Source organism: Mollisia scopiformis (genome assembly GCF_001500285.1).
Source record: "Mollisia scopiformis unplaced genomic scaffold LY89scaffold_6, whole genome shotgun sequence".
Taxonomy (NCBI): Eukaryota; Fungi; Ascomycota; class Leotiomycetes; order Helotiales; family Mollisiaceae; genus Mollisia; species Mollisia scopiformis.
This window is the reverse complement of record NW_017263586.1, coordinates 1,654,174-1,677,483: the sequence shown is the minus strand read 5'-3', so window position 1 is coordinate 1,677,483 and position 23,310 is coordinate 1,654,174. Positions and strand designations below refer to the sequence as shown.

Below are 23,310 nucleotides of genomic sequence, written 5' to 3'. Positions count from 1 at the left end.
AAATTTCTCATCCTATTGTGTGATACTTCAAATACAATGAAATCCTCATTCCAATTGCGGCTATCTTTTCTAGAGCAAAGGAATCAGTGCTCCCATGCCCTCTTCATCACAACAGAGGATTCAGTCCTGGAGCCAAACACAAATTCTATTATACAACGGAGTAGACCCCGTCTGAGCTTAAGTATTCTGATTCGGTGGCAGATCTGGTAACTCCTTTGTCTTCGTGATTGGTAAACGAGCTTCACCACCCATCTCATATACAACCGGCTTCTTCGCTTCCAATTCATGGTACGCCCGCTCACCATCATAGCGATTGACTTTGCCTTCGTCGTTCGACTTGTAGTATTCCGTCAATACTTGTGGTGGTTGTGATAGATACACCATCGGAGTTGGGCTGGATGTAGCGAGTCGAATATGAGAAGCATACTCCGGGAATTGGCCGCTGTTATTCTGACCCGACATTCTTTTCTGTCTATAATTGATCATCAAAGCAACGGCTCCAGTGAGAAATAGTGCGGCTAATATGCTTCCAATAACCGCTCCGGCAACCACACCCGTATTATGCCTTGACGATGTGTCGCTTCCAACTTGAGAAGATTCTGCAGATATTGAGCTAGATGTGGCTTGGGACCCAGTAGCAGTGGTGCTCGCTACTACGGCGACTCCCAGGGCAAATCCTTCGTATGGAAAGGCGAAAGCTTGATCAAGGGAACCGGTGGCGGTAAAGATCGACGATGCCTTGATGCTTTCGCTATCGTATGACGTTACTCGAATAGGAACATTGAAGATATTTGTGAAGCATGTACCTCCAAAGGCAGGACGATCAGAAGGAGCGTCGGATGCTGGTGCAAATCCATCCCACCCACTGGACAACTATCAGCATCTCCATCTCTATCTCAAGTGCCACTTACCTGGGACAACATGCAATATAATTTGATGTATATGGTCCTTGTGTGGTGTAGCCAGCGGGACAGACCAGTGGACTGAATGCCGCCTGAGAAACCCCGCCCGTCTGAAGAAGAAAACTCGAAACGAATTGTTCGGGGTAGCATGAGGATATGGTAGTACCAGGGACAGGAAGCGGGTGGTTGAGCCATATTCTGAATGCATCATCCTGTAATATTGTCAAGCCGCCAACTGATTGTGCGCATTGTGTTGGGGCTGTAAAAGTCGTCGTGAGAGAAAAAGGAATAATAGATGACGTCGAAGTTGCCATAGTTGAAGTTGGTGCCATTAGAAGGTGCTCTCAGAGCAAAAAGAACGTATGAACTAGAAATGAAGGTATATACGAGACTTCGTCAAGAAATCGGTGAAAGAAAGGAAGTGATCATGCTAAAGAGAACAACAGGAAAGGGAAGAGGCATATCGCTACGTCAAATGAATGGAACTGTAGCACTACCCTTCACCGGGCCCATGTCACCGGGAGGAACAGTACCAAGCATTCGAAGTAAGGAGGCGGCGATGGCAGGGGCGCTTCTCGATACAGACAATAGACGCGTAAAGAAGCAGGCTTCGAACGGGTCACTTGGAACCCCACCAGCCCATCGCGCTTATGGGAACTTTCTCCTCCAATCTTGAAAGGCTTTCCCCCACGGAATTACCAGAAGCGACGTTTCATACCTCAATGCTTAAGATGATGTTCAAACACAGGGCAGTCAGGAGTCAATGCTGGTGCACGACTTGTGTCACCCTGGCATAAGCGAGGTCTGATACCCTCGACATTCGATCAGCCTCGATCTTCAGCTGCACATCGTCTGAATTCTTAGCTGAATGAGCGGATCACCAGCCCTTCTTCATTGCTAGCTGGAATTTGGTTGCCTGTCGAAGTTAGCAAGGCCCACCGAAATGCATGGAAATCATACCCAAGTCGTAAACTCGTCCTTTCGGCCCTGCCAGTCCTTTACCAACAACTCGGCAGCGGCAAATCCAGTAAAGAAACACAAATCCATCTTTTTGTCGATTTCTGGTCCATCCAGTTCGTAAAATGCGCTCGCCAAGTCATCAGTTATTCCGGGAATCTTCTTCATGACATCCAAAGCCTCATCCACGCAGTTGACGATCCCAGAGTCTTCCTCCGTCGTTGGTGTTTTCGACTCTGGAGGCAAGTCTGCAAGTGGAAGAGAGGGGAGAGCCTTGAATCTTCGCTTTACAACTGCTTGATACATCAATATCAAGAGCCGCAATCGTTTCAAGGAAGAGTCAAGCCGGGGTCGGATCTTGTCTGGATCTTCTGACGGGATATGCCTTTGTAAAAACATGCTGTCCACAGCTGCCTGTGCTTCATCCGGATCATCGTCATCGTCAAATCCAGTATCTTCATTGTCGCTTCCTTCTTCTCCCCACTCCTGTAGTTCCTCCAAAGCATCCTGGAGCAAGGATTTATACTCTTCTACTTTCTTGATCACCAGTCCTACCACTCCTAACTTCTTCAGCTCGGCCACAGCATCGCAAGCTTCCCATACAGTCCCAGTGAGGGCCAGACTACCATTGCCTTTCTCGGTGCCAGTTCCCTTCTTCGCGTCCTCGCTCAGAATGCTTCCATCCAAAGGAATTGCTTCGGCCAACGAGGTCATTCCTTGAAACACCCTCCCAGCCCAGTACTCGAGCTCTGAACTCATTGCCTTTGTATATTTCCCCGCACTGCATAATTCAACAGCAGACGCAAGACCCGGCAATGGGCCTGCCATCAGCTCTCGGAGTATCTTCGCGATGGCAGATGCCGTAAAAGGCTTGTTGATGATTAGGAGGGACAGTTTCGTCGTGTGTGCTTTGGTGAGAGAGGCAGCATCGTGGGCTAGGTCGACGGCGTTGACGGTGCTATCCTTTGCATCTTTGGCTGGTATCGCAGAGGCTTTCAGTTTGGTGATTAGTTCGAGAGTCGTTGAGACCGTTGATTTCAAGACCTCGAGATCTTGATCTGCCTTGCTGCTTGCCATCATGCGCGGGTTCGGGAGTTGTTGGCATTGTTCAAGGCTGTGGATTTGAAGAAAATAAAATAATATTTTGGCTTGCAAAAGAAGCCGCTCTGTGGCGGAATCTGCCCCGCGTTTTCTCCAAAATCTTCGTCGCGAGCAGGGACAACAAGATGCAACATCAACAATACAACACCCTTCCCACTCGACAACAAGCGGACTTCTAAATGTCCCCAGCTCATCGACGAACGAAATCATCCGGCCCTGCACCTCCAGCTAAGACACTCGTCCTTGATAATGGCGCCTATACCATCAAAGCAGGCTTCTCTGGACCGGGTATCAAAACACCAACACCGTCCATAATACCCAACTGTCTGGCCCGCGATCGTGATAAGAAAGTATACATAGGATCCTCGTTATCAGCCTGCAAAGACTTCAGCGAGATCGTTTTTCGGAGACCAGTGGAGAAAGGGTATCTGGTGAATTGGGAAGCGCAGAAGGAGATCTGGGAGCACGAATTCTTTGATGCGAAAGCGCCTCTACACTGCGATCCCAAGGAGACTGGATTGATATTGGCCGAGGCTCCAAATACTCTGCCCGCCCTGCAAACTTTCTGCGATCAAGTTGTGTTCGAAGAATTTGGCTTTGCCAGATATCTTAGATGTCTAGGTGAGTTGTGTTCCATCCCAAACCCCCCCCCCGATACTAATTCTGAAGGGCCTCAACTTAATGCCTACAATGACATCCAATCTATCTTCAAACCTCCAGCTCGCTCACCGGACCTCACATCGATTCCTCCCGCCGAAATCCTCATGCTCGTCGATAGCTCTTACTCCCATACGACTGTCACCCCTCTCCTTCTTGGCCGGCCCATACAACCAGCCATCCGAAGACTCGATGTTGGGGGAAAACTCCTTACAAATTACCTCACTCGACTGCTTTCTCTCCGACAATATGATATGCGGAATGATACCTACCTTGTCAATGAAATAAAGGAGGCCACATGCTACGTCTCGAAGGATTTCAAGGCAGATATGGAACAGACATGGAAAGGCCCCAAAGGGGATCGCAGAGCAACATACGAAACTGGTGGCGGAATAGCGAAAGATTACGTTCTGCCAGATTACCATGCTCTTACGAAAGGCTTTGTGCGAGACCACGATCCTGATGCCGCCACGAAGCTCAAGGAGCTGACAAAGGGGAAACCGATTGGTGCATCAGAAGATGTTCTCACCCTCCGAAACGAGCGTTTTACGGTGCCAGAACTTCTCTTCAATCCTTCCGATATTGGACTACGGCAAAGTGGTATTGCCCAGCAAATACTGGACAGCCTTTCTACAGTTCCGATGGGACTGTGGCCAGGATTCCTCGCAAATATCATTGTTGTGGGAGGCAATGCAAACATTGAAGGGTTTATTATCAGACTCCAGATGGAGATGAGGGCTTTGGCGCCGGCTGAATGTTTTGTTCGAGTCGCCAAAGCCATCGATCCGATTGTGAGCACATGGCAAGGAGGAGCGTATCTCGCCAGGGACGAAGACCAGCTGGCTTCTTTGAGTGTTACGAAAGAGCAGTACGAAGAATATGGGAGTGCATGGGTTGCAAGGAAGTTTGGTGGGAGATGAGAGGTTGTGGAAGTTGAGATTTCTGTTATGCTAAGATACCCAAATGATTTATTATCCTGCTTAAGAGTACGTTGTGAGGATAGTTTTGTGACTATGTTTAGTATTCCTTAGTCCCAAGCATGTTATCTTGCATAGTCAATTCATCAGAGCGCCATCCCTCTCATTGGGGATCACAGTTCTTTCCGACTCGGTCTCACCGCGCGGCGCAAGGTACCAGCTGATCAAAAGTGCTACTCTTTAGATTTCTAGAATTGCTGACTAGTTTGGAAACAGTAAAGAGATCAAGAATCCAATACCCGAAGTGTCAGTTGCAGTCAACTCTCGCTTCGATTCAAGGCAATCTACTAGTTATGCCCTTTGTCAAGTAACATCGACTGAATGAGTAGTGTCGTCGACGAACGTTTTGCTGATGGGAGGCGATCCGGACAAGGAGCAGAGAAACAATTGACCAGAGATCAAAAGTAAAAGCAAACATGTAGGAGTATAACTTCATAATCAACTTATCACTATTGTATTCCCTACGCCTGATTGTACTATTATAAGTCACTTAACTTATTCCGTTTTCGACTTTCGGTTAGCTCTTGATCCAGGTCATCTTGATCCCACTGTCTCTTTTTTCGGTCTTCTTTTCCAATATCCTCCGAATAGAAGCTTGATGGTCCAAATGCCACTGTAGGGGTGGAGAAGTTCAGTGGGCTGGGCAGCGTATTACTGTCAATACCTCGAAAATTCCAATCTGGACAAAACGAATTCGGGCTCGGTAAAAACTCGTTATTCATAAAGCGCGATGGTATTGCACTGGCAGGTGTATCAATCATTTCTCCCCTGCTCTCAGCTATATTGCAAGGTTGTAATGCAGGCATGGATCTTAAGAAAGGGTTTGGTGGTCCCTCTGCTCTCTCTGAAAGTAGGGCAGACGTCGAAGGATCTGGTGGCGGTATCTGTACTGTAAGGTTTGCAGAACGGCTAGGAAGATTCCGCTGGACATTAACAGTCGGCGAACTTGACTGCCTATTAATCACCTCTGTAGGAGGTGATGCTGTATTGGGTGGGATGTGCAAGCCGAGAGTTGGCCGAACACGACGTTGGGACTGGAGGCTAGGGCCTAAGGTTGGCGGTAGCTCAGCAGGGGTTTCGGCTGTTGTGTGCGAATTCGTTCTCTCTGGAGTCTCTACAGATCTAGCTGGCGTCGGGTAGATGTCCTCCCTGCTACTTTTTGTCAATCTGGGTTCTCCCCCTTCCAGGTCTGCATATATTGGGGCTCCTCGATAGGAGTGAATATACTTCGATTTCGAGCTGTACGTGGAGATTTTTTAGCCATCGTATGGATACCTAGTGAAGAACTCCATACAGCCTCGTTTGAGTCACTGGAGGTCTTGGATGGGAATTTAGAGTTCAGCCGCACATCCTCCTTTGCTTCGTCATGCAGGATTCTATTGCCAGATATGATTGGTCCTAGTGAGATTATTGAAGGATCGTGAGGAAGATACGCGAAAATTGATAGTGGTAGAGACACTATCAAAAGCGTGGAAAAGCTATCGAAGCCAGCTTCTATGTTGACTTCCTTGGCAATGGTTGGAATGTTTCTGAGCCACTCGATGAACAAATCTTTGATATCTTCGCCAGGTCTGAAATTTTCGCTTAGTCGAACAGCAAATGCTAGCCGTGGAACTTCATTGTCTGTCTTTGAAGTAGAGCCCGTGATATCTAGGCGTGTGGGGGGCGCTGCGTCTTCTACTGTAGCGTTCTTCTCTGTTCCGGGGAAAGGATTCTGGCCCGAGAACGGTAATCTACAAGGCGCTTCTTTTCCAGTGTGATCTGAATTGCTCTGTTCTTGTCTTCCCTCCTCCACCAGAGGCCCGACGGAAAGTTGTATACTTCTTGGCATGTCTTTAGACTGTGATAATAGTAAGTGAATTGGTGCGGGGTGGCCTAAAGCTATCAGTCAGTACAGTCTATGTAATGATGCAGAGTAGCTACAGAACATACGTTCCCGTTCAATTCCTCGCTCAGGTATATCTTCTGGCAGTCGATTTTGAGTCCTCATGAATATGTTTCTGTAGAGCTCGCCAACACTGAATGATCTTCTCTGACTCAGTCTCTTTAATTCAATAACTAACGCACTAGTCAAGGAGTATGGACCAACTCCATTTGCAGTCTGGTTCCAAGCGCAAGCCGAGATCACTTCCGTGATGCCACTGCCTTCGCTGGTATTTACTGTCCCGGAAGCACAGCAATCCAACAAAACAAGTGCATCGCTTGGCGACTCTTCAAGAAAGCTTTGAATCGCTCCCCATTTTACGGAGGGGCATTTCTGCTTCTGTTTATTATGCCAGCTATATACAAAACATATCAGGCAATGAACGAGAGTCGGGCATGAAGACATACCTAGTCCAAGCAAGAGCACGCGTATCCATGAGCCTCGCATGTCCTGCATAATACAGGATTTTCAGCTTTGAAGCACTATCTTCCTCCGGTCTTGTGAATGCTATAACCCTCTCTGCCAACTTGAAATGCGAATTTTTCTCCGGTATTTCCCATCTCTCTGTTGTGAAATGATAAACATCCCTAAAAACCCTTTCCAGCTCATTAATTTCACGTGACACAGGGAGACGGGGATCTTCGTCAGCCCAACTCAACATTAAGACCGATACCTGGGAATATCTCGACTTCTTGTCGTTTGGAAACACTGCGTTAGCAGCGGCTTGAAGACTTGCTCCGAATTGCTTCAAGGTAGTATGATAATTCCATCGGTCGATGTCTGCGAATGTTGGTGGAGGCGTGGAATTTGGGGTGCTGGTGTCTTCATTATCTTCTCTTCCTCCACGACTCGAGCTCGAATCATCAGTAGACATATTCAGTGAAGAATCTTGGGCTGGAAAAGTGTGCGAAATTTGATTTTCTTTTAAATTGAGGTTTTTCTGAAAGAGAAGATGTGTGTAAGTTATGCAGCCTCGTTTTATGTAGTGTTATATAACACGGTGACAAAAGAAGCCAAGCAGGCGGTCACATGCAATCAGTCTTAAGTAACGTCCATCCCTGCGTGCCGGAAAACCCTACGTGCCGGAAAAAATGATAGGTACTTTGACTTTGAGCAACTTAAACTCTATGCACACATTAATACAAACCCAAAATTTATGCAAGCCGCATTCAGTGGCTACTATTGAAGCTTTCCACGCCCTCTCATCAAAGAATTATTTTAGTGTCGTCGCCTGTGGGCCTGATTTGCGGACAGCCTCCTTTCACAACGCAAGAGAGTTTCACGACTATAGCTCCGCGATTAAACTATTATTACTTCTAATACTTATAGAACAATCTAATCCAATCTTTGAACCCTTGCTACTATGTTAGAAACCGTCATCATCTTTGCGGCTACTATAGATCGTAAATTCAAACAAGACTGCCATGCGGGACAGTACCTCGAATCGAAGTGACTAACGATATTTGATTAGGGTAACGACCCCGCGCTCGCCAAGCACCTCGTGACGGACGGAATTGAAAACAAAGTACTGCCTAAGATTTAAGGCTCAAGGCTCGAACTCCAAAAATAAAAAGTAAATTCAAGATCCCTAGATTTTTGTTTCTATCATCCACTCTCTACAGTAATTTCTTCGGCTTCCTCTTTAGCAACAAGAACAAATCACGCTCAATCAATAGTACCTTCGATTATCCTATGCCTATGGCTTCCAGAATTCTAGCCTCAGCGGCTGGGCGGTTTTGCGCGCTCTAGTGATGTACGACGATGCCACTACCACGAGGCTGCCGCTCAGCTGAGCCAGCCAGCCTCAACGCAACTGTCTTCTTCAACCTCACTTCGCATCTATGCTATTTCGACGGCTCATCAGCTAACGAGAACCCTGTCGCTTGCGATCCTCGAAGCTCGTGGAATAATGCGTCTGCTACAGTCAAATAGCGATGGCAGCCTCACCCCGACCGAGTTCTTTGAAGACGACATACCCGAGTATGCGATACTTTCACACAGATGGGGACCGGAGGAGGTCACTTTCAGAGATCTGATAGACGGCACGAGTAAAGCCAAAGCTGGCTACAATAAGATACAGTTCTGCGGAGAACAGGCGAGGCGTGATGGATTGGAATACTTCTGGGTGGACACATGCTGCATCGACAAATCGAGCAGCGCTGAGCTCTCAGAAGCTATCAACTCGATGTTTCGCTGGTACCAGAAAGCAGCCAGATGCTACGTCTACTTATCCGATGTTTCGATACGAAAGGGAAAAGCAAGTGATACGTCTGCCGAGTGTACTTGGGAATCTGCTTTCCGAGCAAGCAAATGGTTTACACGAGGCTGGACTTTACAAGAGCTCCTTGCTCCAAGATCAGTTGAATTCTTCTCTCGGGAAGGCAACCGACTAGGTGATAAGGCAACTCTAGAGCAGCAGATTAACGAGATTACAGGAATCCCCATCACAGCGCTTCGAGAACAACATCTGTCCCAATTCGGCATCGATGAACGATTCTTATGGGCCAAAAGCCGGCAGACTACACGCGGAGAAGACAAGACATACTCGCTACTTGGCATTTTCGATGTCCATATGCCCCTCATTTATGGCGAAGGAGAAGCCAAGGCGTTTCAGCGGCTCCGAGAGACAATCGACAAACCTTCATACAGTAAGTCCTATCCCTACGATTGATGCCTAACACATCTAAGAATACTAGCGCTAGTTAGCAGTTCAAGCTCTAAGAAAGACCTACTTCGTCAACTACCGAATGCCGATAAGGCACCATATAACGCCTACGACCGCCAAGACGAACCTGCCTGCCTCCCTAACACGCGCGTCGACCTTCTACAAGAGATATATGACTGGATTGATGGAAAAGATGGACAAGATGAGCGATGCATCTTCTGGCTGAGCGGCCTAGCTGGGACAGGAAAGTCAACAATTTCCCGCACTGTCGCCCGCAGATGCAGTGAGCAGAAGCGTCTTGGAGCCAGCTTCTTCTTCTCAAAAGGTGATGGAGATGTGAGCCACGCTGGCAAGTTCTTTACGAGTCTTGCCCAGCAGCTCGCAAAGTCTATACCGTCTCTTCAAAGGCAGATCTGTGACGCTATTGTGAAGCAGAGTGATGTTGCAAATCTGTCTTTGTTGGACCAGTGGCGCCAGTTTGTTCTTGGTCCCCTATCGAGGCTAGAGGAACGTCAACAGTCATACGTTCTTGTTATTGATGCGCTTGACGAGTGTAAGGATGATAACGACGTCCGAACTATTCTAAAGTTCTTGGCTGAGGCTCGATCACTAGAGACGGTACGATTACGAGTCTTTCTTACTAGCAGGCCTGAAATTCCCATCCGACACGGAATACGCGATATCCCACAAGCCGAACACCAGGACTTCGTGCTCCATGACATACAGCCATCCATTATAGATCATGATATCTCTCTATTCTTAGAAGACAATTTGGGGAGAATTAGGCAAGAATGGACTCTTGAATCTAATTGGCCTGGCGAAGAAGCTCTACGACAGCTGGTTTTATATGCTTGTGGCCTCTTTATTTGGGCTTCAACGACATGTCGTTTTATCCGTGAGGGGAAACGGTTTGCACGCCAGAGACTAGACGTAATTCTCCAGGGCAGCAGCAGCGCGGTCACCGTGCCCGAGAAACATCTCAACGATATCTACCTTTTTGTCCTCAAGCATTCGATATCCTCGGACTATTCGGACGAAGAGAAAAAAGAGGCATGCGATATGCTAAAGCATATACTTGGAAGTACTATAGTGCTACTCTCACCTCTTTCGACCTCTGCGTTAAAAAGGCTATTACAAGTCTCTAAAGAGGATGTCGACTCCACATTTAATGACCTTCATTCAATCTTAGATATTCCAAACGACCCGGTTCGCCAACTTCGCTTACACCACCCTTCATTTCGAGATTTCCTCCTTAGTAAAGATCGATGTGGAGACTTCTGGGTAGATGAGAAGGAAGCACACCAGCGATTAGCTACAAACTGTATACAGCTAATGTCCCAGGCACTGAAGAAAGACATTTGCGATATACATGCTCCTGGTACTCGAACTAGCCAAGTTGAGAGCAGTCATCTGCAGGAATGTACTCCGCCTGAAGTTCAATATGCATGCCTCTACTGGGTCCAACATCTGCAACGAAGTGGCTCTCAGGCTTCTGATGGCGAGGAAGTCCACCAGTTCCTACAGGCTCATCTACTGCACTAGCTTGAGGCGCTTGGGTGGATGAGCAAGATCTCAGAGGGGATTCAAGCAATCTTAGCCTTAGAGGCTTATGTTCAGGTAATATGTTTCGTCTATACTTTAGAAAGTTCTAACTTGTCCTCAGGTTACTAAAAGCCCTTTTTTACACGCATTTATCCATGATATAAAGCGATTTGTATTATATAATCAATTAGTGATTGAACAAGCACCTCTTCAGTTATATTGTGCGGCTCTGCTCTTTGCCCCAGAGAACAGCATTACTCGAAGGCAGTTTAGGCATTGTATTCCACCTTGGATTCAATTCAAACCAAGCATTGGTCGCAGGCAATTAAGAGATCGCATGCGATATTGGATGAAATTGAAACCAAGAGTGCAAGCACCTTGGAATGCTGGGCTGCAGACGCTCGAGGGCCATACTGGCAGCGTCACGTCTATCGCCTTTTCCCCCGACGGCAAGCAAGTCGTCTCTAGCTCGAGGGATCGGACGCGGCTCTGGGACGCCGCCACAGGGAAGCGGCTGCAGACGCTCGAGGGCCATACTGGCAGCATCACGTCCGTCGCCTTCTCCCCTAACGGCAAGCTATTGCCAATCTTACGAGTATTTAATCATTGGGTAGCGGAAAACGACACAAATATTCTTTGGCTGCCTCCCAATTATCGGGAAACTGTTTCAGCTACTTGGAACAGAAGTCTTGTTATAGGGCATTCATCTGGGAGAATTTCATTCTTTTGCTTTAAAAAAGGAGCAAATCTTATTATATAGAATTAACGAAAATAGTTTATTTCTTGGAGGGTCTTAGGGAACCATCTACTTACGAAGTTATATGCTATTTAAGAATCGCCGCTTGCCTTCTAGCATTTTCTACAAAATGTAGTAGTAATAAATTTTTCACGCAGCTACGTCTCGCGGAGTGTTCCACCTCTTGCTAGTTGACAGCACTGTAGGCGGGACCAAGCACTGCGGCTATCTGGTAAATCTAGTGGATTAGATGAAGTTATTACTAAGCTGGATGTGGCGCACTAAGCAATACAGGATCACCAGCCACTGTTGGCCTTCATGCCTAAAGCTTCGAAGCTTACATCATAGTGTAAATACGGGTTATTTCGCACTAACCAAAATCGTCACTCGCTTCGATCCGAGGTACCGACCCATGTGGTGATATTGTATAAATCTGCATGCCCTAGCCGCCACAAAGCTATTAATAATCTCCTACATATTGGGGAGGTTTGAGAAACTCGGCAAAAACCTTTTTATACGTTTTAGAGATGATGTAAGCTTGGCGGTGCAGCTGAGGTAGAGGCAGTCTGTTACGTTATAAAGGAGACTCTTTGCAAATTAGGCATAGGGCGACGACACGAATGGAAATTTTCCAGTCGAAGGCGTTTAGGTGTTCGGGGACTGACCACGGAATATAAGTTACAAAAAATAATAAAATATAAGGCGTTGTGCATAGATTTTAAAATACTTAAAAGTCCAAGTACCTGTCATTTTTTCCGGCACGCAGGGATGGACGTTACGAGCCAATGATATAAAATTGGGAAAATGAATGCCACTCTTAATGTAACGACCAACATCTGCAGCATCCACGGTATTTCAGGCAGCAGTAGACTACGTAGAGGAACACAGGCACCAAGTGTGAGTCGTGGGAGAGGAACGGCTGAGCGAGTGATGGCTGCTTCATCAAGCTATCGTAAGCCGCATATGATATCATGTCTCTTTGTACTTGCCTCATGCAGAGAATTTCAGTGAGACCAAAAGAAAGTACATGGATGACAAACTAGCAAGCCCCGGAGTATCATGAATTCGTGGTTTCACTACGAGTGAAAAGAGAGAAGCACCGACATCAATAATCGACTTTAGACTCTTTTTTGCTATCACCATTCACGGTGCTCAGAAGCAGCTCGCTGAAGACCTCGGGCTGGTATCAGCGCAACTATGAGAAAGCACCCCGAAAATGATGAAGAGCGATAAACCACAAGGTAATTCAGAGATAGAAAAAGAAGATCATACACTATAATCGTCGACTTCGCTTAGCTGGCCAGACTTTATCGTTCGCATTTCAACCTCAGCTACCTATATACCGACATCTTCCCATCCATCCCATCCGACAATCCCCTCTCAATCATCTACGTGGAGGAGATCCGCCAGATCCACCTGAACTCTCATTCTCAACACCACCAGTAGCATACAAACTGGCGGCAGGAGTAAGAGTCTGCTCGCTCGTCAAGTCAATACCAAAAGCAATCCATCCAAAGATTCCCGAAGAAACATCGTCGCCAAGGAGAGAATATTCAACAACAGGATCAGAGCTAGCTGCTTCTTGGGCAAAGATAGAATCGTCTGCGTTGGTTGTGAGGTTTTGCGTGTTGGTTGTGTAAGGCGAGGTAGCTTCAACAAGCGTAATGAGATCTTGGTCGAAGAAGAGCTGTCCAACATGCGAAACGTAGCCACCACCGTAAGTGCCATTGGCGTATGTTGTGCCATTGAAATGAGCAAGGACGTGAATGTGGTTGGATCTGCTGGTATAGTGACCCGGGAACAGAGTTGTAAACTGTGCTACGCCATCGTCATCGGTAGGCTGAAGGCCACGGAGGAAAGTGGCGTTGATGTTTGCTGCGTCGGACGAATCGCCATTGCCAGAAGCAACGATCCCAGAGTAGACACCGGTGGAATTGCAATGCCAGATCTCGATGACTGCATCTGTGACAGGATCGCAAGTTGCCATGTCGATCACTTGTGTATCAAGGATGAGCTCCACCCCTTCTTGGTCCTCAACAATGTTCTCGCGAACGTACTCGCCAGATACGTAGTAAGGGCCTTGTGTAACCTCGGGAGATAAGATGCAAGAGTTGTTGCCTGCAAAGAGGATAGATTCATCGGTAGCATTTGAGTATGCTACACTGGACAAGTGAGTTGTGTTGAGGACAGTATCAGCGTCACGGACTTTGAGAGATGGAGTGTCTAGAGACTGATTAGCAGAGAATTCAAGACAGAATGGCAGGACATACCAGTGGCAATGCTTCTCTTCTTGCGAGCATCCTTGGCAATAGCTGCTCGTCGAGCAACGGAGCTTTGGTCCAAACCGCGAGCCTTCATCTTTGCAGCACAATGACTCAGGTCTCGCTTACTTGTCTGCATGAAAGCAGCTCGTTCTGCCATCTCAGCACGAATATCATGGCCAGGGTGGGCGAGAACATTGGATGCAAGAATAGAGGCTGCGGCGAGAGAAGTGATGAGCTGCATTTTGTGGGTTGGAGATAGAAATTCACTGGTTGAGTGCAAAAGAGTGTAGAAGATAAAATGGATGAGAGATGGTGGTGGTGTGAAAAGATCTTGACGGTGCAGCGAGAGTACAGCTTTATATCAATGTTTCTCAGGGAAACTTCCCCATGGAACAAATTGCCAAGAGCGGGAGACGACGATGGCTGCGTACTCAGAGCCCTCATCAATCTACTCCCCTCAACCATCTACCACTGCCGAAAGTACAACACTGACGTTCCGTCCGAAGTTCAGGAGATGAGCTGCGCAGAGGCTCTGCTACCCCACAGTCCACTTAACAACCTTGGCAATGTTTGACCAACACGGGCGCTCCTATTGGCTACTGAGCGAAGACAGTTCCGATGAAGAACTTTAAACGTAACCCATTTCTGATGATTTCAAGGGATCATCATTAACTTTGTGTCTGTGCTACCGGGTGACGCGTAGTATTGCCGTCTTTGTGGAAGAGTTCGGGATTCTGGTTGAGGGTGGTGAGTGGAGAATCAACGCGCGTTTCAAGTGGACAAGTCTTGGCGACATGAAAGAAGCATAACATGTAAACATCGAGAACTTGTAAGAGAACCAAGTAGAGTGTATTGCATTACGAAGAGTTGTTTCAAATCCTAAAAGATCTGCATTCCGCTTGCCAAGAGTCCATGATTAGATTTCCTGTGTGGCTGAGAGCTAGTTTGTCTGGGAGAAGCCAGCACGACAGAGCACGCAGCCGTGTATCGACATCGTCCTCCGTGGGGCAGAGCAGCAAATGTCGAATCTGAAATCCTTGGTATGAAAGTCCTTTTCAGTTCCTCCTTTTCAGAAGGCAACCTCCTTTTCCGCAATGTCAACCAGCATCCACACGGATCATGCAGACATCAGGTTTTCACGCCTGTTGTATGAATTATGCTGAAGATTTATTGCCATCAGTTCCCCTGAAGCCAAGTAGATTGAGAGGAGAGGCCGGATTGTTGAGTGGTGAGTTTTCGTCATCTGTAAAGATCATTTACTAGATTTGTCTCGTACGTCGTCCACTTCTTGCACACCCTGGAATTGATTAGCTTGGCCGCTGAGACTGAACAAAACACGCTGGAGATTCCCTACAATCGCACTAAAGGCTTGTTAGCTTCAGCATCTACATCCGTGGATAGCATGTCGACCTGCAGTAGTATAAGATGATCCATCATTATGAATAACGCAGTATTCCCCGCCGCAGACCTTGCACATGAGTTGAGTCGTTTTGATACATGCATTGCACTGCGTGGGATAATTAACAAGACCAAAGATCGACCATTGGGGTATTGAGGCTTACGTTAGGGCCACACTCGAAGCAGCTCCTGAAAACTCCTGGCTAAGAAATAGTTAGCAGTGTCTAGGGCAAGTAAGACATAACGAAATCAAGTCTATCCCATACGTTTCCTCTGTGAAGTCGTCTTAACCTCACATCCCGTTACTGCCCGCACCGGACATCATTTCCGCTACGAGACAATCTTCAACACAGAGACCCATATGTACCTTGACGTTCTTCTCAAGATGCCCGCCAGGTGGGTTGCCGATAGCTTCCCAGTGTTGCGGCGAGACCTGTATATAGGAGTTGTCCGGAACCTCGTAACAATCTTCACACCACCACTTATGGCAATTTTCACAAAATCGTCCTTTCAGACAATCCATACATCTGACCAAAAGACGATCATCGTATGCAGAGAACGGCGTTTTGGCGGCCTTTGATGCGGACGAATGTAGTGGCGGGGGAGCCAGCAGGGGAAATCGGGCTAGAGGAGAGGTTCCGAATTTGGAAAACCCTTCGGGCGCTTTGCCACATCCAACACAGCTGCCAAGAGCATGAGTGGCAACCATTGATGAAAGGTGAGAGCAGCTGCTACGATACCAAGGTACTTTCGAACCTGGACCGATCTCAACTGCAGTGGTCGAGTGACGGGGTCCGCTGCAAAGGATGGCATCAAAATTGATGAGACCTTGACAGACTAGCATCGTGCTAGCCCACTCGAGCGATGGGGGCTTCGCGATGACCTTCCCGCTTGCTTGATACCATTTATCAAATCCGCTCTCCATCTCTTCTGCAAGGGTGTCTCCCGATTTCTGATTCCATTGTGCACCAATCTGCGCCCCTTGGGAGTAGACAACCCCACCGTAAGACGGAACGGTATCAATCGGAGCAACGCCTGGAGGATACCTGTTGACATGCCGACTAACTCGCGTGACTGGAGCAATGTCTTTAGCACCGAATATATACAGTCCTTGGAGCTTTGGGGTATTCGCAGGTCTAGAGGGTCGAACAGCAAAGACGAGAGCTTGCTGCAACTTGCGTTCGTTGAGATTTCGGACCTCTCTAATCGACAACAGACGAACATTGTAACGTTCTTGGAGGATAATGTCCGAGACAAGATCGGAGGTCACCGAAAGGCCATCGAGGACGAGAGTCTGGACATCTTGAATGATGTTCCGCCGGTGGAGAGTATTCAAGATACCACGAAGTGGTCCGCCATAGAAGCTGGAATTGGTCAACATTGACATATGCGATGCTAAGGCAAGACGAACTCGTCCTCAGTGACATTTTCGTCTAACTGAACATTCCTCCATACTTCTCCGCCATGATCAATAGCCGCAATATCGAATTGCGCTGACTTGACTCTAGTCAGGTCCAAATGTCTGAATACATTAGGCGTATTGTGGATCAGGTCTTTGAAGGACTTCGAGGTGGCTCCAAGGGCAAGTAATGAAGCTACCGGCAAGTACGGAGTGGTTTGATATAAGACAAGAGAATTCGAGAGAAGCTGGAGCAGAGAAATGGGTAGATCAATATCGCGTGGTTGAATTGAAGGGCTTGACTCCATATCACTCAACAATGAACGTGTACGTGATGTTGGCCGTGAGGTCGTCCAGGTGGGAAAAAGAAGTTGTTTGGAGATGGAGTTTGTGTTGAGTCGAGAAAAGCTGCGACATGAGGTGAGGCGTGGGTGAATCACCTCAACGAATCAAGCTAGCGCACGTGCCATGTCAGGTCCGGCTAGCATCGCTCAACCCCCACTATAATAAATTTAAGCTTCGAGGCTATTTCTTATCGGATCGCGATAAGGATGAGGCTGCGCAATTTGTTTTGGCCTGAGGCATCTTTCGCATCTTCCAGAACCATGACAAACTCGATTCAACCTGACCTCCGTTCTATTTCCCATTTACCGCGCGTACATATCGTTTGTTCTGGGGATTTCCTATTTATTTGTCTTTTGGTTGTCTTGAAGATTACCCAAACTTCAACGCAAACATCCCACTAAACCACCATATTATACTTTCAGCAACCATGGCGTCGCCAGAGATTTCTTTGTCATGGACAGGTGTATTTACTGTTGCGCCGCAGAACAAAACCCTCCCTGGAGACAAGATACTTCTACCACAATCGGCTCTCGAACAACTCCTTTCCGCATCCACAATTATAGTCTCAGGCGCAAATCGACCGAACGCCCCAGCTTTCGACCCTTTCAATCCATACTCTCTCGCTGCTGCACGCGCAGAGCAGTCAGAGTGGCGAGATGCACAACAACAACTCCCACATCCCCTCACCTTTCGACTGGTCAATACGAAGAATGGAAATGTGGTACATGCCGGTATTCGCGAGTTCTCTGCAGACGAAGGAGAGGTAGTACTGAGCTCTTTCTTACTCGAGGCACTGGGCATCACCGAACCTACGAAGTCAAAAGCTGCTAGTCGTGAGGGTTCACCAAATGCGCCCATTGACCTCACCAACGACGAACCAGAAGAAGAACCGACACGAATTACAATTCACGCGAAGCAACTACCAAAGGGCACATATGTTCGATTACGACCGCTCGAAGCAGGATACAACCCAGAAGATTGGAAGTCTCTGCTGGAACGACATCTGCGAGAGAACTTTACCACTCTCACCAAAGGCGAGATCTTGACTGTGCGAGGATCCAAGTCTGAAGAATTCCGTTTCCTGATCGACAAGTTTGCGCCCGAAGGCGATGGCGTCTGCGTGGTGGATACAGATCTGGAGGTGGACATCGAGGCATTGAATGAAGAACAGGCGAGGGAGACTCTCAAGCAAATTATGGCCAAGGCACAAAAGGCTCCAGGTGCTGCTGAAGGGAGCTCTGTTGGAGGCGATTTAAGCATTTGGAAGCCCAATACTGGACAAGTCCTTGATGGTGACTATGTGGATTATCAGCTCGTTTCGTGGGACAAGACCCAGGGTATAAATATCGAATTGTTCGCTGAAGACAGGGATAATCTAGAGCTATTCATGAGCCCGTACTCGTCTCGCCAGAGAGCTAGACCGCGAGACGATGAGCATGTTTTCGGAGACTTTGACAATGTCTCCACGAAGAGTATCACCCTTCAGCCGTCGAATGTGGAACTGGAGAACGCAGAGGCACTTTACATATCAGTGCATGCTCGCGAGGACGGTACTACACCAAGACCGCACAAGTTCTCTCTAGCCTTCAAGTCTGTCGACAAGCATTTGAACGGGTCTGCAGCAAACCCTGTCTCGCTTGACGACGATACTGAGATGCACAACCCTGATGAAGAGCAGTGTAAGAATTGTCATCAGTGGGCACCAAAGCGCACGATGATGTTGCATGAGAACTTCTGTCTTCGTAACAACATCCTCTGTCCTCATTGTGAAAATGTCTTCCAGAAGAAGTCCCAGGAATGGGAAAACCACTGGCACTGTCCCTTCGACTCTACGTACGGCAATACGCCAGGTAGTAAAGCCGCTCACGATTCTATCGTGCACAGCTCTCGACAATGTCCCAACTGCCCTTACGAAGCCACAAACCTCAGAGATCTTGCTTCGCACAGGACGTCAGTGTGCCCAGGCAAGCTGATTCTGTGCCAATTCTGCCATCTTGAGGTTCCACAGGAAGGCGACCCGTTCGATCCTTCACCCGAAGCCTTAATTTCCGGGTTAACTGCACACGAGCTCGCTGATGGCGCGAGGACTACAGATTGTCACCTCTGCTCGAAGATCATTCGCCTTCGAGACATGGCAACACATTTGAAGCATCATGAACTTGAGAAAGTCAACAAGTCCAAGCCCGCAATATGTCGAAACATCAACTGTGGCAGGACTCTTCACGGAGTAGGCAAGAGTGGAGAGATCGGAGCAGGGAGCCGCATGGGACAGGGACCTGGGAACGACCTTGGGCTATGCAGCATCTGCTTTGGGCCACTCTATGTGAGCATGCATGACCCAGAGGGCAAGGCTATGAGAAGACGAGTAGAACGTCGGTACATTTCTCAGGTCATCACGGGCTGCGGCAAGAAGTGGTGCCAGAACGAGTATTGCAAGACCGCAAAAGCTCGGACTGGGAATGGTGTTTCGGCGACCACAACACTGGAAGCCGCTCCAAAAGTGAGACATCTCATGGACTCACTTCCCAACAAGGCTTCACCTATGTATTTCTGTGTGGATGAGGGCAGTCAGAAGAGGCGTGGTTTGGCGGAACTCATTGCGGCCGAGAAGATTTATGAGTTGGAGTGGTGTGTTGCTGCTTGCGAGGCAGAGACAGGACATCTCGATCAAGCTCGTACATGGCTTCAGAATTGGGCACCGAAAAGGAAGTAAGTGGCATTGGGTCTGGGACAGGATTTTTGTGGGTGCATAGCGACAGGCGTTTAGGATAGCGATAGATTGCTGCATTTACATAGCATGAGAGAGATACCACATAGATCTAGAGACTAATGAATCGAAATAAGCCAATATGGAATGTCGATTACCAAAAGTTTTGTGAATCTCTCCATTCGTGAATTAGCGCATGGTCGGTTGCATTGTAGGTCAGAGATAATTTTCCAGGATCAAGGAGGAAAACACGACACGTAATTCTCCTCTGGCCTACCTCTCTAACGTGCGTCCCTGCGTGGAGAGACACCCGCTGTGCCGAGACGAATTTATAGTTTAAGGGTCTCAAATTTCTCTTTCGCAAGCATATAAAATTATTGGCAGTGTGCTATTGTTCTTTAGCCATTTCTGCACAAGGACTCGATTTATAATGAGAAAGTACTGCGGTTATGAGCATGCTATCGATCGTCCCGTCGACGGCGTCTCAAGCCGCTTCGGCTGTTCCCCCCTGCTCTACTATGACTATCGGCCTATTTCCGAGTTTCGGGGCCACGGCATGAAGGTGCTATCAAGAAAAAAGTATGACTCCAAGTTTTGAAGACACAGAGGACAAGAAAACCTGCTTGCCGAGTTTATCCGGATGAAGAGGAGGCACACAAATCGCCAAGCGAATTTATCGCTCTTACATAGTCTCGTATTTATAGTAACGCTAGTCGTATTATATTGTATATTATACCGTATTCAGATGCAGTCGCTAGCGAACACTTCTGACATTTCTGGCCAGCCACAATGCATGCGTAAGGAAAAACCCTTTAGGACGAGACGACGAGAGCACTTAGCCCTCAGCCTTGACATGAATCGTAGCACCGTCACTAATTTGCTGCTTTCAGAGTATTACTGTTCGATTCTCATAGAGCCCCTATATTCTTTCGACAGCGACCATGACGGAGATCCACCGGGTAGGGCTCACTCTGCTCTCCACAGCCGACGGCGCTAGGTGGGATCAACGCGATCTGAAGTACGACTCCCACCCATTCTTTGGCTCTTAACCGTAGCGTGTTCTGACTGCGGGCAGCATTATCTTTGTCCATGGCCTCAGAGGGCATCCACGAACGACATGGTCGCATCTGCGATCCACTTTCACCTCCGGTCGCAACGAGGACACCGAAGCGCGCATCGATGAGCACAGGAACATCAAGTCGTTCTTTAGGCTAAAGAAGAGCAAGAAAGGGAAGAATAATCAGGGGCAAACGAGCACGTCTATACCCGCGGATATTTTCTGGCCAGAAGAGTACCTCGTGCACGACCTTCCCCAGGCTCGAATATGGACATACGGGTACAACGCAGATGTCATTGGAGGGCTCTTCCAGGCAAACAACAAGAACAGCGCGTCGCAGCATGGTCGGGACCTCGCTGTCCAGTTAGACAGAGAAATTGACAATGAGGTATGTTACTCTCTTTATACTTTGAGCGAGCCTGACAACCATATGTACAGGATCCGATCGTATTCGTGGTGCATAGCCTTGGTGGGATCATTGTCAAAGATGTAAGGCTGTACTCATACTACTGGAATGACCGTTCTTTCTAACACGTCAATACAGGCACTTCACAGATCAGAGACGATTTGCAGACGGACAAGGCTGATTATCTTCCTTGGGACCCCTCATCGAGGAAGCACATACGCGGGTTGGGGGGAGATCGCATCGAACCTGGCGAGCTTGGGCCTACAAGACTCGAATAAACGGCTTGTACAGACGCTTGAAGTCAACGGCGAGGTGTTGGATAATATTCACGAGGAGTTCAAGACTATACTTGGCAAATACGCAATTAAAGTGCACTCGTTCCAAGAGGCAAAGGGAATTTCTGGCATGAAAGGACGGGACAGCAAGGTACACCAGGCCCTAGACATCAAACTATAAAGCTTAAGGAGCTGTAGAAACTAATACGTAGTATAGGTAGTAGATAACTTCTCCTCAAAGCTCGACCTCGCAAGGGAACAAGAAACAGTAGAGACTATCGACGCGAATCATATGGAGATGGCTAGGTGTAGCAGTAGAGACGATGCGCGTTATCGCCAGATCTGTGGAGTTCTAAAGCAGTTTATAAGGACCGAACTATCGAACAGAGTAACGAACTTGGCCAATATTACGGATAGTTCCTGTACGTAAACCATTCAATAGCAATAGATTATGCCGCTTATTATCTCCCTGGTCTAGTATTTGCCAAGCTATTTATAGCCCCCTTCTCGCAAGACGATTACTTTATTGGTCGAGAAGAGATACTAGGTGAGCTAGACTTAGGAGGCCAGCAAGCAGCGGCGATAAAGCATAGGAGAAATGCACTAGTCGGTCTCGGAGGCATAGGGTAGGTCTGCTACCACACCTATCCTCACAGCAGCTTAAATGCCTATAGGAAATCTCAAATTGCCATAGAGCATGCATATCGAGTGCGAAAACACAACCCGCAGACGGCCGTGTTCTGGATCCATGCAAGTACCAAGATTCGATTCGAGCAAGCGTATCAAGAGATAGCAGACAGGCTTGAGCTTCCCGGGCGAGACGATCCGAAGGTCAATGTGCTACGTCTGGTGTACAACTGGCTCTCAAGTGAAGCCAACGGACATTGGCTTATAATATTGGACAATGTCGATGATGGAAGCGTGTTTTTTGGAGAAAATGATGCTGTAAGGGGCGTCTCATCGCACGACCAAGCAGCTGACTTACAGCCACCACTAGAGACATTTCTTCCTCAGACGCCAAACGGATCAATTCTTATCACATCACGTAACTCGACCGCGGCCATTAACCTCGTTGACACGTTTGGGAAGCTTATTCTAGTAGAGCCCATGGGAGAGGTAGACTCGGTAGAATTGTTTAAGACGAAGATCCTGGGGGACAAGTCTTCGGAATCAGATTTGAAGGAGCTGGCCCAGGCGCTTGAAGGTATTCCACTGGCAATTACGCACGCTGCAGCATATATACGGTCAAGGCCGCGGGTCACCGTGTCTACATATCTCCGTCTCTTCCGGGAGAGTGAGGTTAACCAGGCTAGTCTCCTGACTAACAACGAAATGAAAGACCTCCGGCGCGATCATAGCATCAGGCATGCGGTGATTACGACGTGGCAGATCTCGTTCGATCAGATCCAACGGACGAAGACCGAGGCTGCAGACCTGCTTGCACTCATGAGCATGTTCGATAGACAGGGTATTCCAGAGCGGCTACTGCTCAACAACATGGACCAGCTGCAATTTGAGGATACTATAGCGCTACTAATCAGTTTCTCGCTCGTCCGGGAGCAAGTCGGAGGCAGTACGTTCGAGATGCACCGACTGGTGCAACTGTCGACTAGGAAGTGGATAGAGCGGAACAGACAGCTAGAGAGGTGGCGGAGTGAGGCGATTAAGGTTATAACAAGGTTGTTTCCGAGCGGACAATACCAGACGTGGTCAGACTGTCAGATTCTACTTCCTCACGCGAGAGAGATTATATCGTTCAAAGTGACTAATCTGCAAGATCTGCTAGGTCTTGCATCGGTCAATACTAAACTGGGATGGTTTTATATATTAAAGGGGAATCTTATCATGGCAGAGCCTATACTTCAAGAAGCGATAGTGGTAAGGGAGAAGGAGCTCGGGGTCAACCACCCAGACACGCTCACTAGCGTCAGCATCCTTGCATCGGTGCTACAGAGCCAGGGAAGATATGAAGAGGCAGAGTCGATGAACCGACGAGCA

At 47.9% G+C, this 23,310-nt stretch overlaps 11 protein-coding genes across 11 annotated transcripts; 6 read left to right on the top strand and 5 right to left on the bottom strand.

The window, feature by feature from the left end:
- Positions 1-177: 177 nt before the first annotated feature.
- Positions 178-1,216, bottom strand: LY89DRAFT_730857 (uncharacterized protein; the record flags this gene model as incomplete). Its single annotated transcript, XM_018219520.1, has 2 exons — positions 178-865; positions 912-1,216. 2 exons carry the CDS (start codon positions 1,214-1,216, stop codon positions 178-180), a joined length of 993 nt encoding a protein of 330 aa, XP_018075198.1.
- A 563-nt stretch (positions 1,217-1,779) lies between these two features.
- LY89DRAFT_579481 (uncharacterized protein) lies at positions 1,780-2,936 on the bottom strand (the record flags this gene model as incomplete). The annotated part of the gene is made up of 2 exons (XM_018209004.1): positions 1,780-1,818; positions 1,863-2,936. 2 exons carry the CDS (start codon positions 2,934-2,936, stop codon positions 1,780-1,782), a joined length of 1,113 nt encoding a protein of 370 aa, XP_018075197.1.
- Positions 2,937-3,139: 203 nt separating this feature from the next.
- LY89DRAFT_578666 (Actin/actin-like protein) lies at positions 3,140-4,537 on the top strand (the record flags this gene model as incomplete). The annotated part of the gene is made up of 2 exons (XM_018208959.1): positions 3,140-3,581; positions 3,630-4,537. The coding sequence occupies 2 exons, from the start codon at positions 3,140-3,142 to the stop codon at positions 4,535-4,537; spliced, it is 1,350 nt and encodes a 449-aa protein (XP_018075196.1).
- Positions 4,538-5,756: 1,219 nt separating this feature from the next.
- On the bottom strand, positions 5,757-7,392 carry LY89DRAFT_579574 (uncharacterized protein; the record flags this gene model as incomplete). The annotated part of the gene is made up of 3 exons (XM_018209013.1): positions 5,757-6,469; positions 6,527-6,873; positions 6,926-7,392. The coding sequence occupies 3 exons, from the start codon at positions 7,390-7,392 to the stop codon at positions 5,757-5,759; spliced, it is 1,527 nt and encodes a 508-aa protein (XP_018075195.1).
- Positions 7,393-8,427: 1,035 nt separating this feature from the next.
- On the top strand, positions 8,428-10,725 carry LY89DRAFT_730853 (HET-domain-containing protein; the record flags this gene model as incomplete). The annotated part of the gene is made up of 2 exons (XM_018219519.1): positions 8,428-9,166; positions 9,215-10,725. 2 exons carry the CDS (start codon positions 8,428-8,430, stop codon positions 10,723-10,725), a joined length of 2,250 nt encoding a protein of 749 aa, XP_018075194.1.
- On the top strand, positions 10,643-11,517 carry LY89DRAFT_456117 (WD40 repeat-like protein). The gene is made up of 2 exons (XM_018207638.1): positions 10,643-10,800; positions 10,847-11,517. Exons 1-2 carry the CDS (start codon positions 10,744-10,746, stop codon positions 11,483-11,485), a joined length of 696 nt encoding a protein of 231 aa, XP_018075193.1. The 5' UTR covers positions 10,643-10,743; the 3' UTR covers positions 11,486-11,517.
- A 1,328-nt stretch (positions 11,518-12,845) lies between these two features.
- LY89DRAFT_579199 (aromatic compound dioxygenase) lies at positions 12,846-13,966 on the bottom strand (the record flags this gene model as incomplete). Its single annotated transcript, XM_018208991.1, has 2 exons — positions 12,846-13,684; positions 13,732-13,966. The coding sequence occupies 2 exons, from the start codon at positions 13,964-13,966 to the stop codon at positions 12,846-12,848; spliced, it is 1,074 nt and encodes a 357-aa protein (XP_018075192.1).
- Positions 13,967-15,321: 1,355 nt separating this feature from the next.
- Positions 15,322-16,948, bottom strand: LY89DRAFT_456078 (uncharacterized protein). Its single transcript, XM_018207637.1, has 2 exons — positions 16,535-16,948; positions 15,322-16,487 (listed from the first exon to the last, which is right to left on the bottom strand). Exons 1-2 carry the CDS (start codon positions 16,828-16,830, stop codon positions 15,416-15,418), a joined length of 1,368 nt encoding a protein of 455 aa, XP_018075191.1. The 5' UTR covers positions 16,831-16,948; the 3' UTR covers positions 15,322-15,415.
- A 346-nt stretch (positions 16,949-17,294) lies between these two features.
- On the top strand, positions 17,295-19,673 carry LY89DRAFT_640693 (uncharacterized protein; the record flags this gene model as incomplete). The annotated part of the gene is made up of 2 exons (XM_018211675.1): positions 17,295-18,823; positions 18,953-19,673. 2 exons carry the CDS (start codon positions 17,295-17,297, stop codon positions 19,578-19,580), a joined length of 2,157 nt encoding a protein of 718 aa, XP_018075190.1. The 3' UTR covers positions 19,581-19,673.
- A 700-nt stretch (positions 19,674-20,373) lies between these two features.
- Positions 20,374-22,439, top strand: LY89DRAFT_682496 (uncharacterized protein). Its single transcript, XM_018214524.1, has 8 exons — positions 20,374-20,592; positions 20,650-21,019; positions 21,070-21,120; positions 21,176-21,463; positions 21,530-21,734; positions 21,791-21,938; positions 21,987-22,257; positions 22,310-22,439. The coding sequence occupies exons 1-8, from the start codon at positions 20,516-20,518 to the stop codon at positions 22,409-22,411; spliced, it is 1,512 nt and encodes a 503-aa protein (XP_018075189.1). The 5' UTR covers positions 20,374-20,515; the 3' UTR covers positions 22,412-22,439.
- LY89DRAFT_455947 (uncharacterized protein) lies at positions 22,106-23,310 on the top strand (the record flags this gene model as incomplete). Its single annotated transcript, XM_018207636.1, has 1 exon — positions 22,106-23,310. A coding segment is annotated over exon 1 (891 nt), but the record flags the coding sequence as incomplete, so codon positions are not given.

Coding starts and splice junctions, on each gene's coding strand:
- LY89DRAFT_682496 (XM_018214524.1), top strand. CDS start 20,516: ATGACGGAGATCCACCGGGTAGGGCTCACTCTGCTCTCCACAGCCGAC. Junction 21,121..21,175: donor GTGGGATCATTGTCAAAGAT/GTAAGGCTGTAC, acceptor ACGTCAATACAG/GCACTTCACAGATCAGAGAC. Junction 22,258..22,309: donor TTTTTGGAGAAAATGATGCT/GTAAGGGGCGTC, acceptor AGCCACCACTAG/AGACATTTCTTCCTCAGACG.
- LY89DRAFT_456078 (XM_018207637.1), bottom strand. CDS start 16,830: ATGGAGTCAAGCCCTTCAATTCAACCACGCGATATTGATCTACCCATT. Junction 16,488..16,534: donor GAAAATGTCACTGAGGACGA/GTTCGTCTTGCC, acceptor GACCAATTCCAG/CTTCTATGGCGGACCACTTC.
- LY89DRAFT_456117 (XM_018207638.1), top strand. CDS start 10,744: ATGAGCAAGATCTCAGAGGGGATTCAAGCAATCTTAGCCTTAGAGGCT. Junction 10,801..10,846: donor CCTTAGAGGCTTATGTTCAG/GTAATATGTTTC, acceptor ACTTGTCCTCAG/GTTACTAAAAGCCCTTTTTT.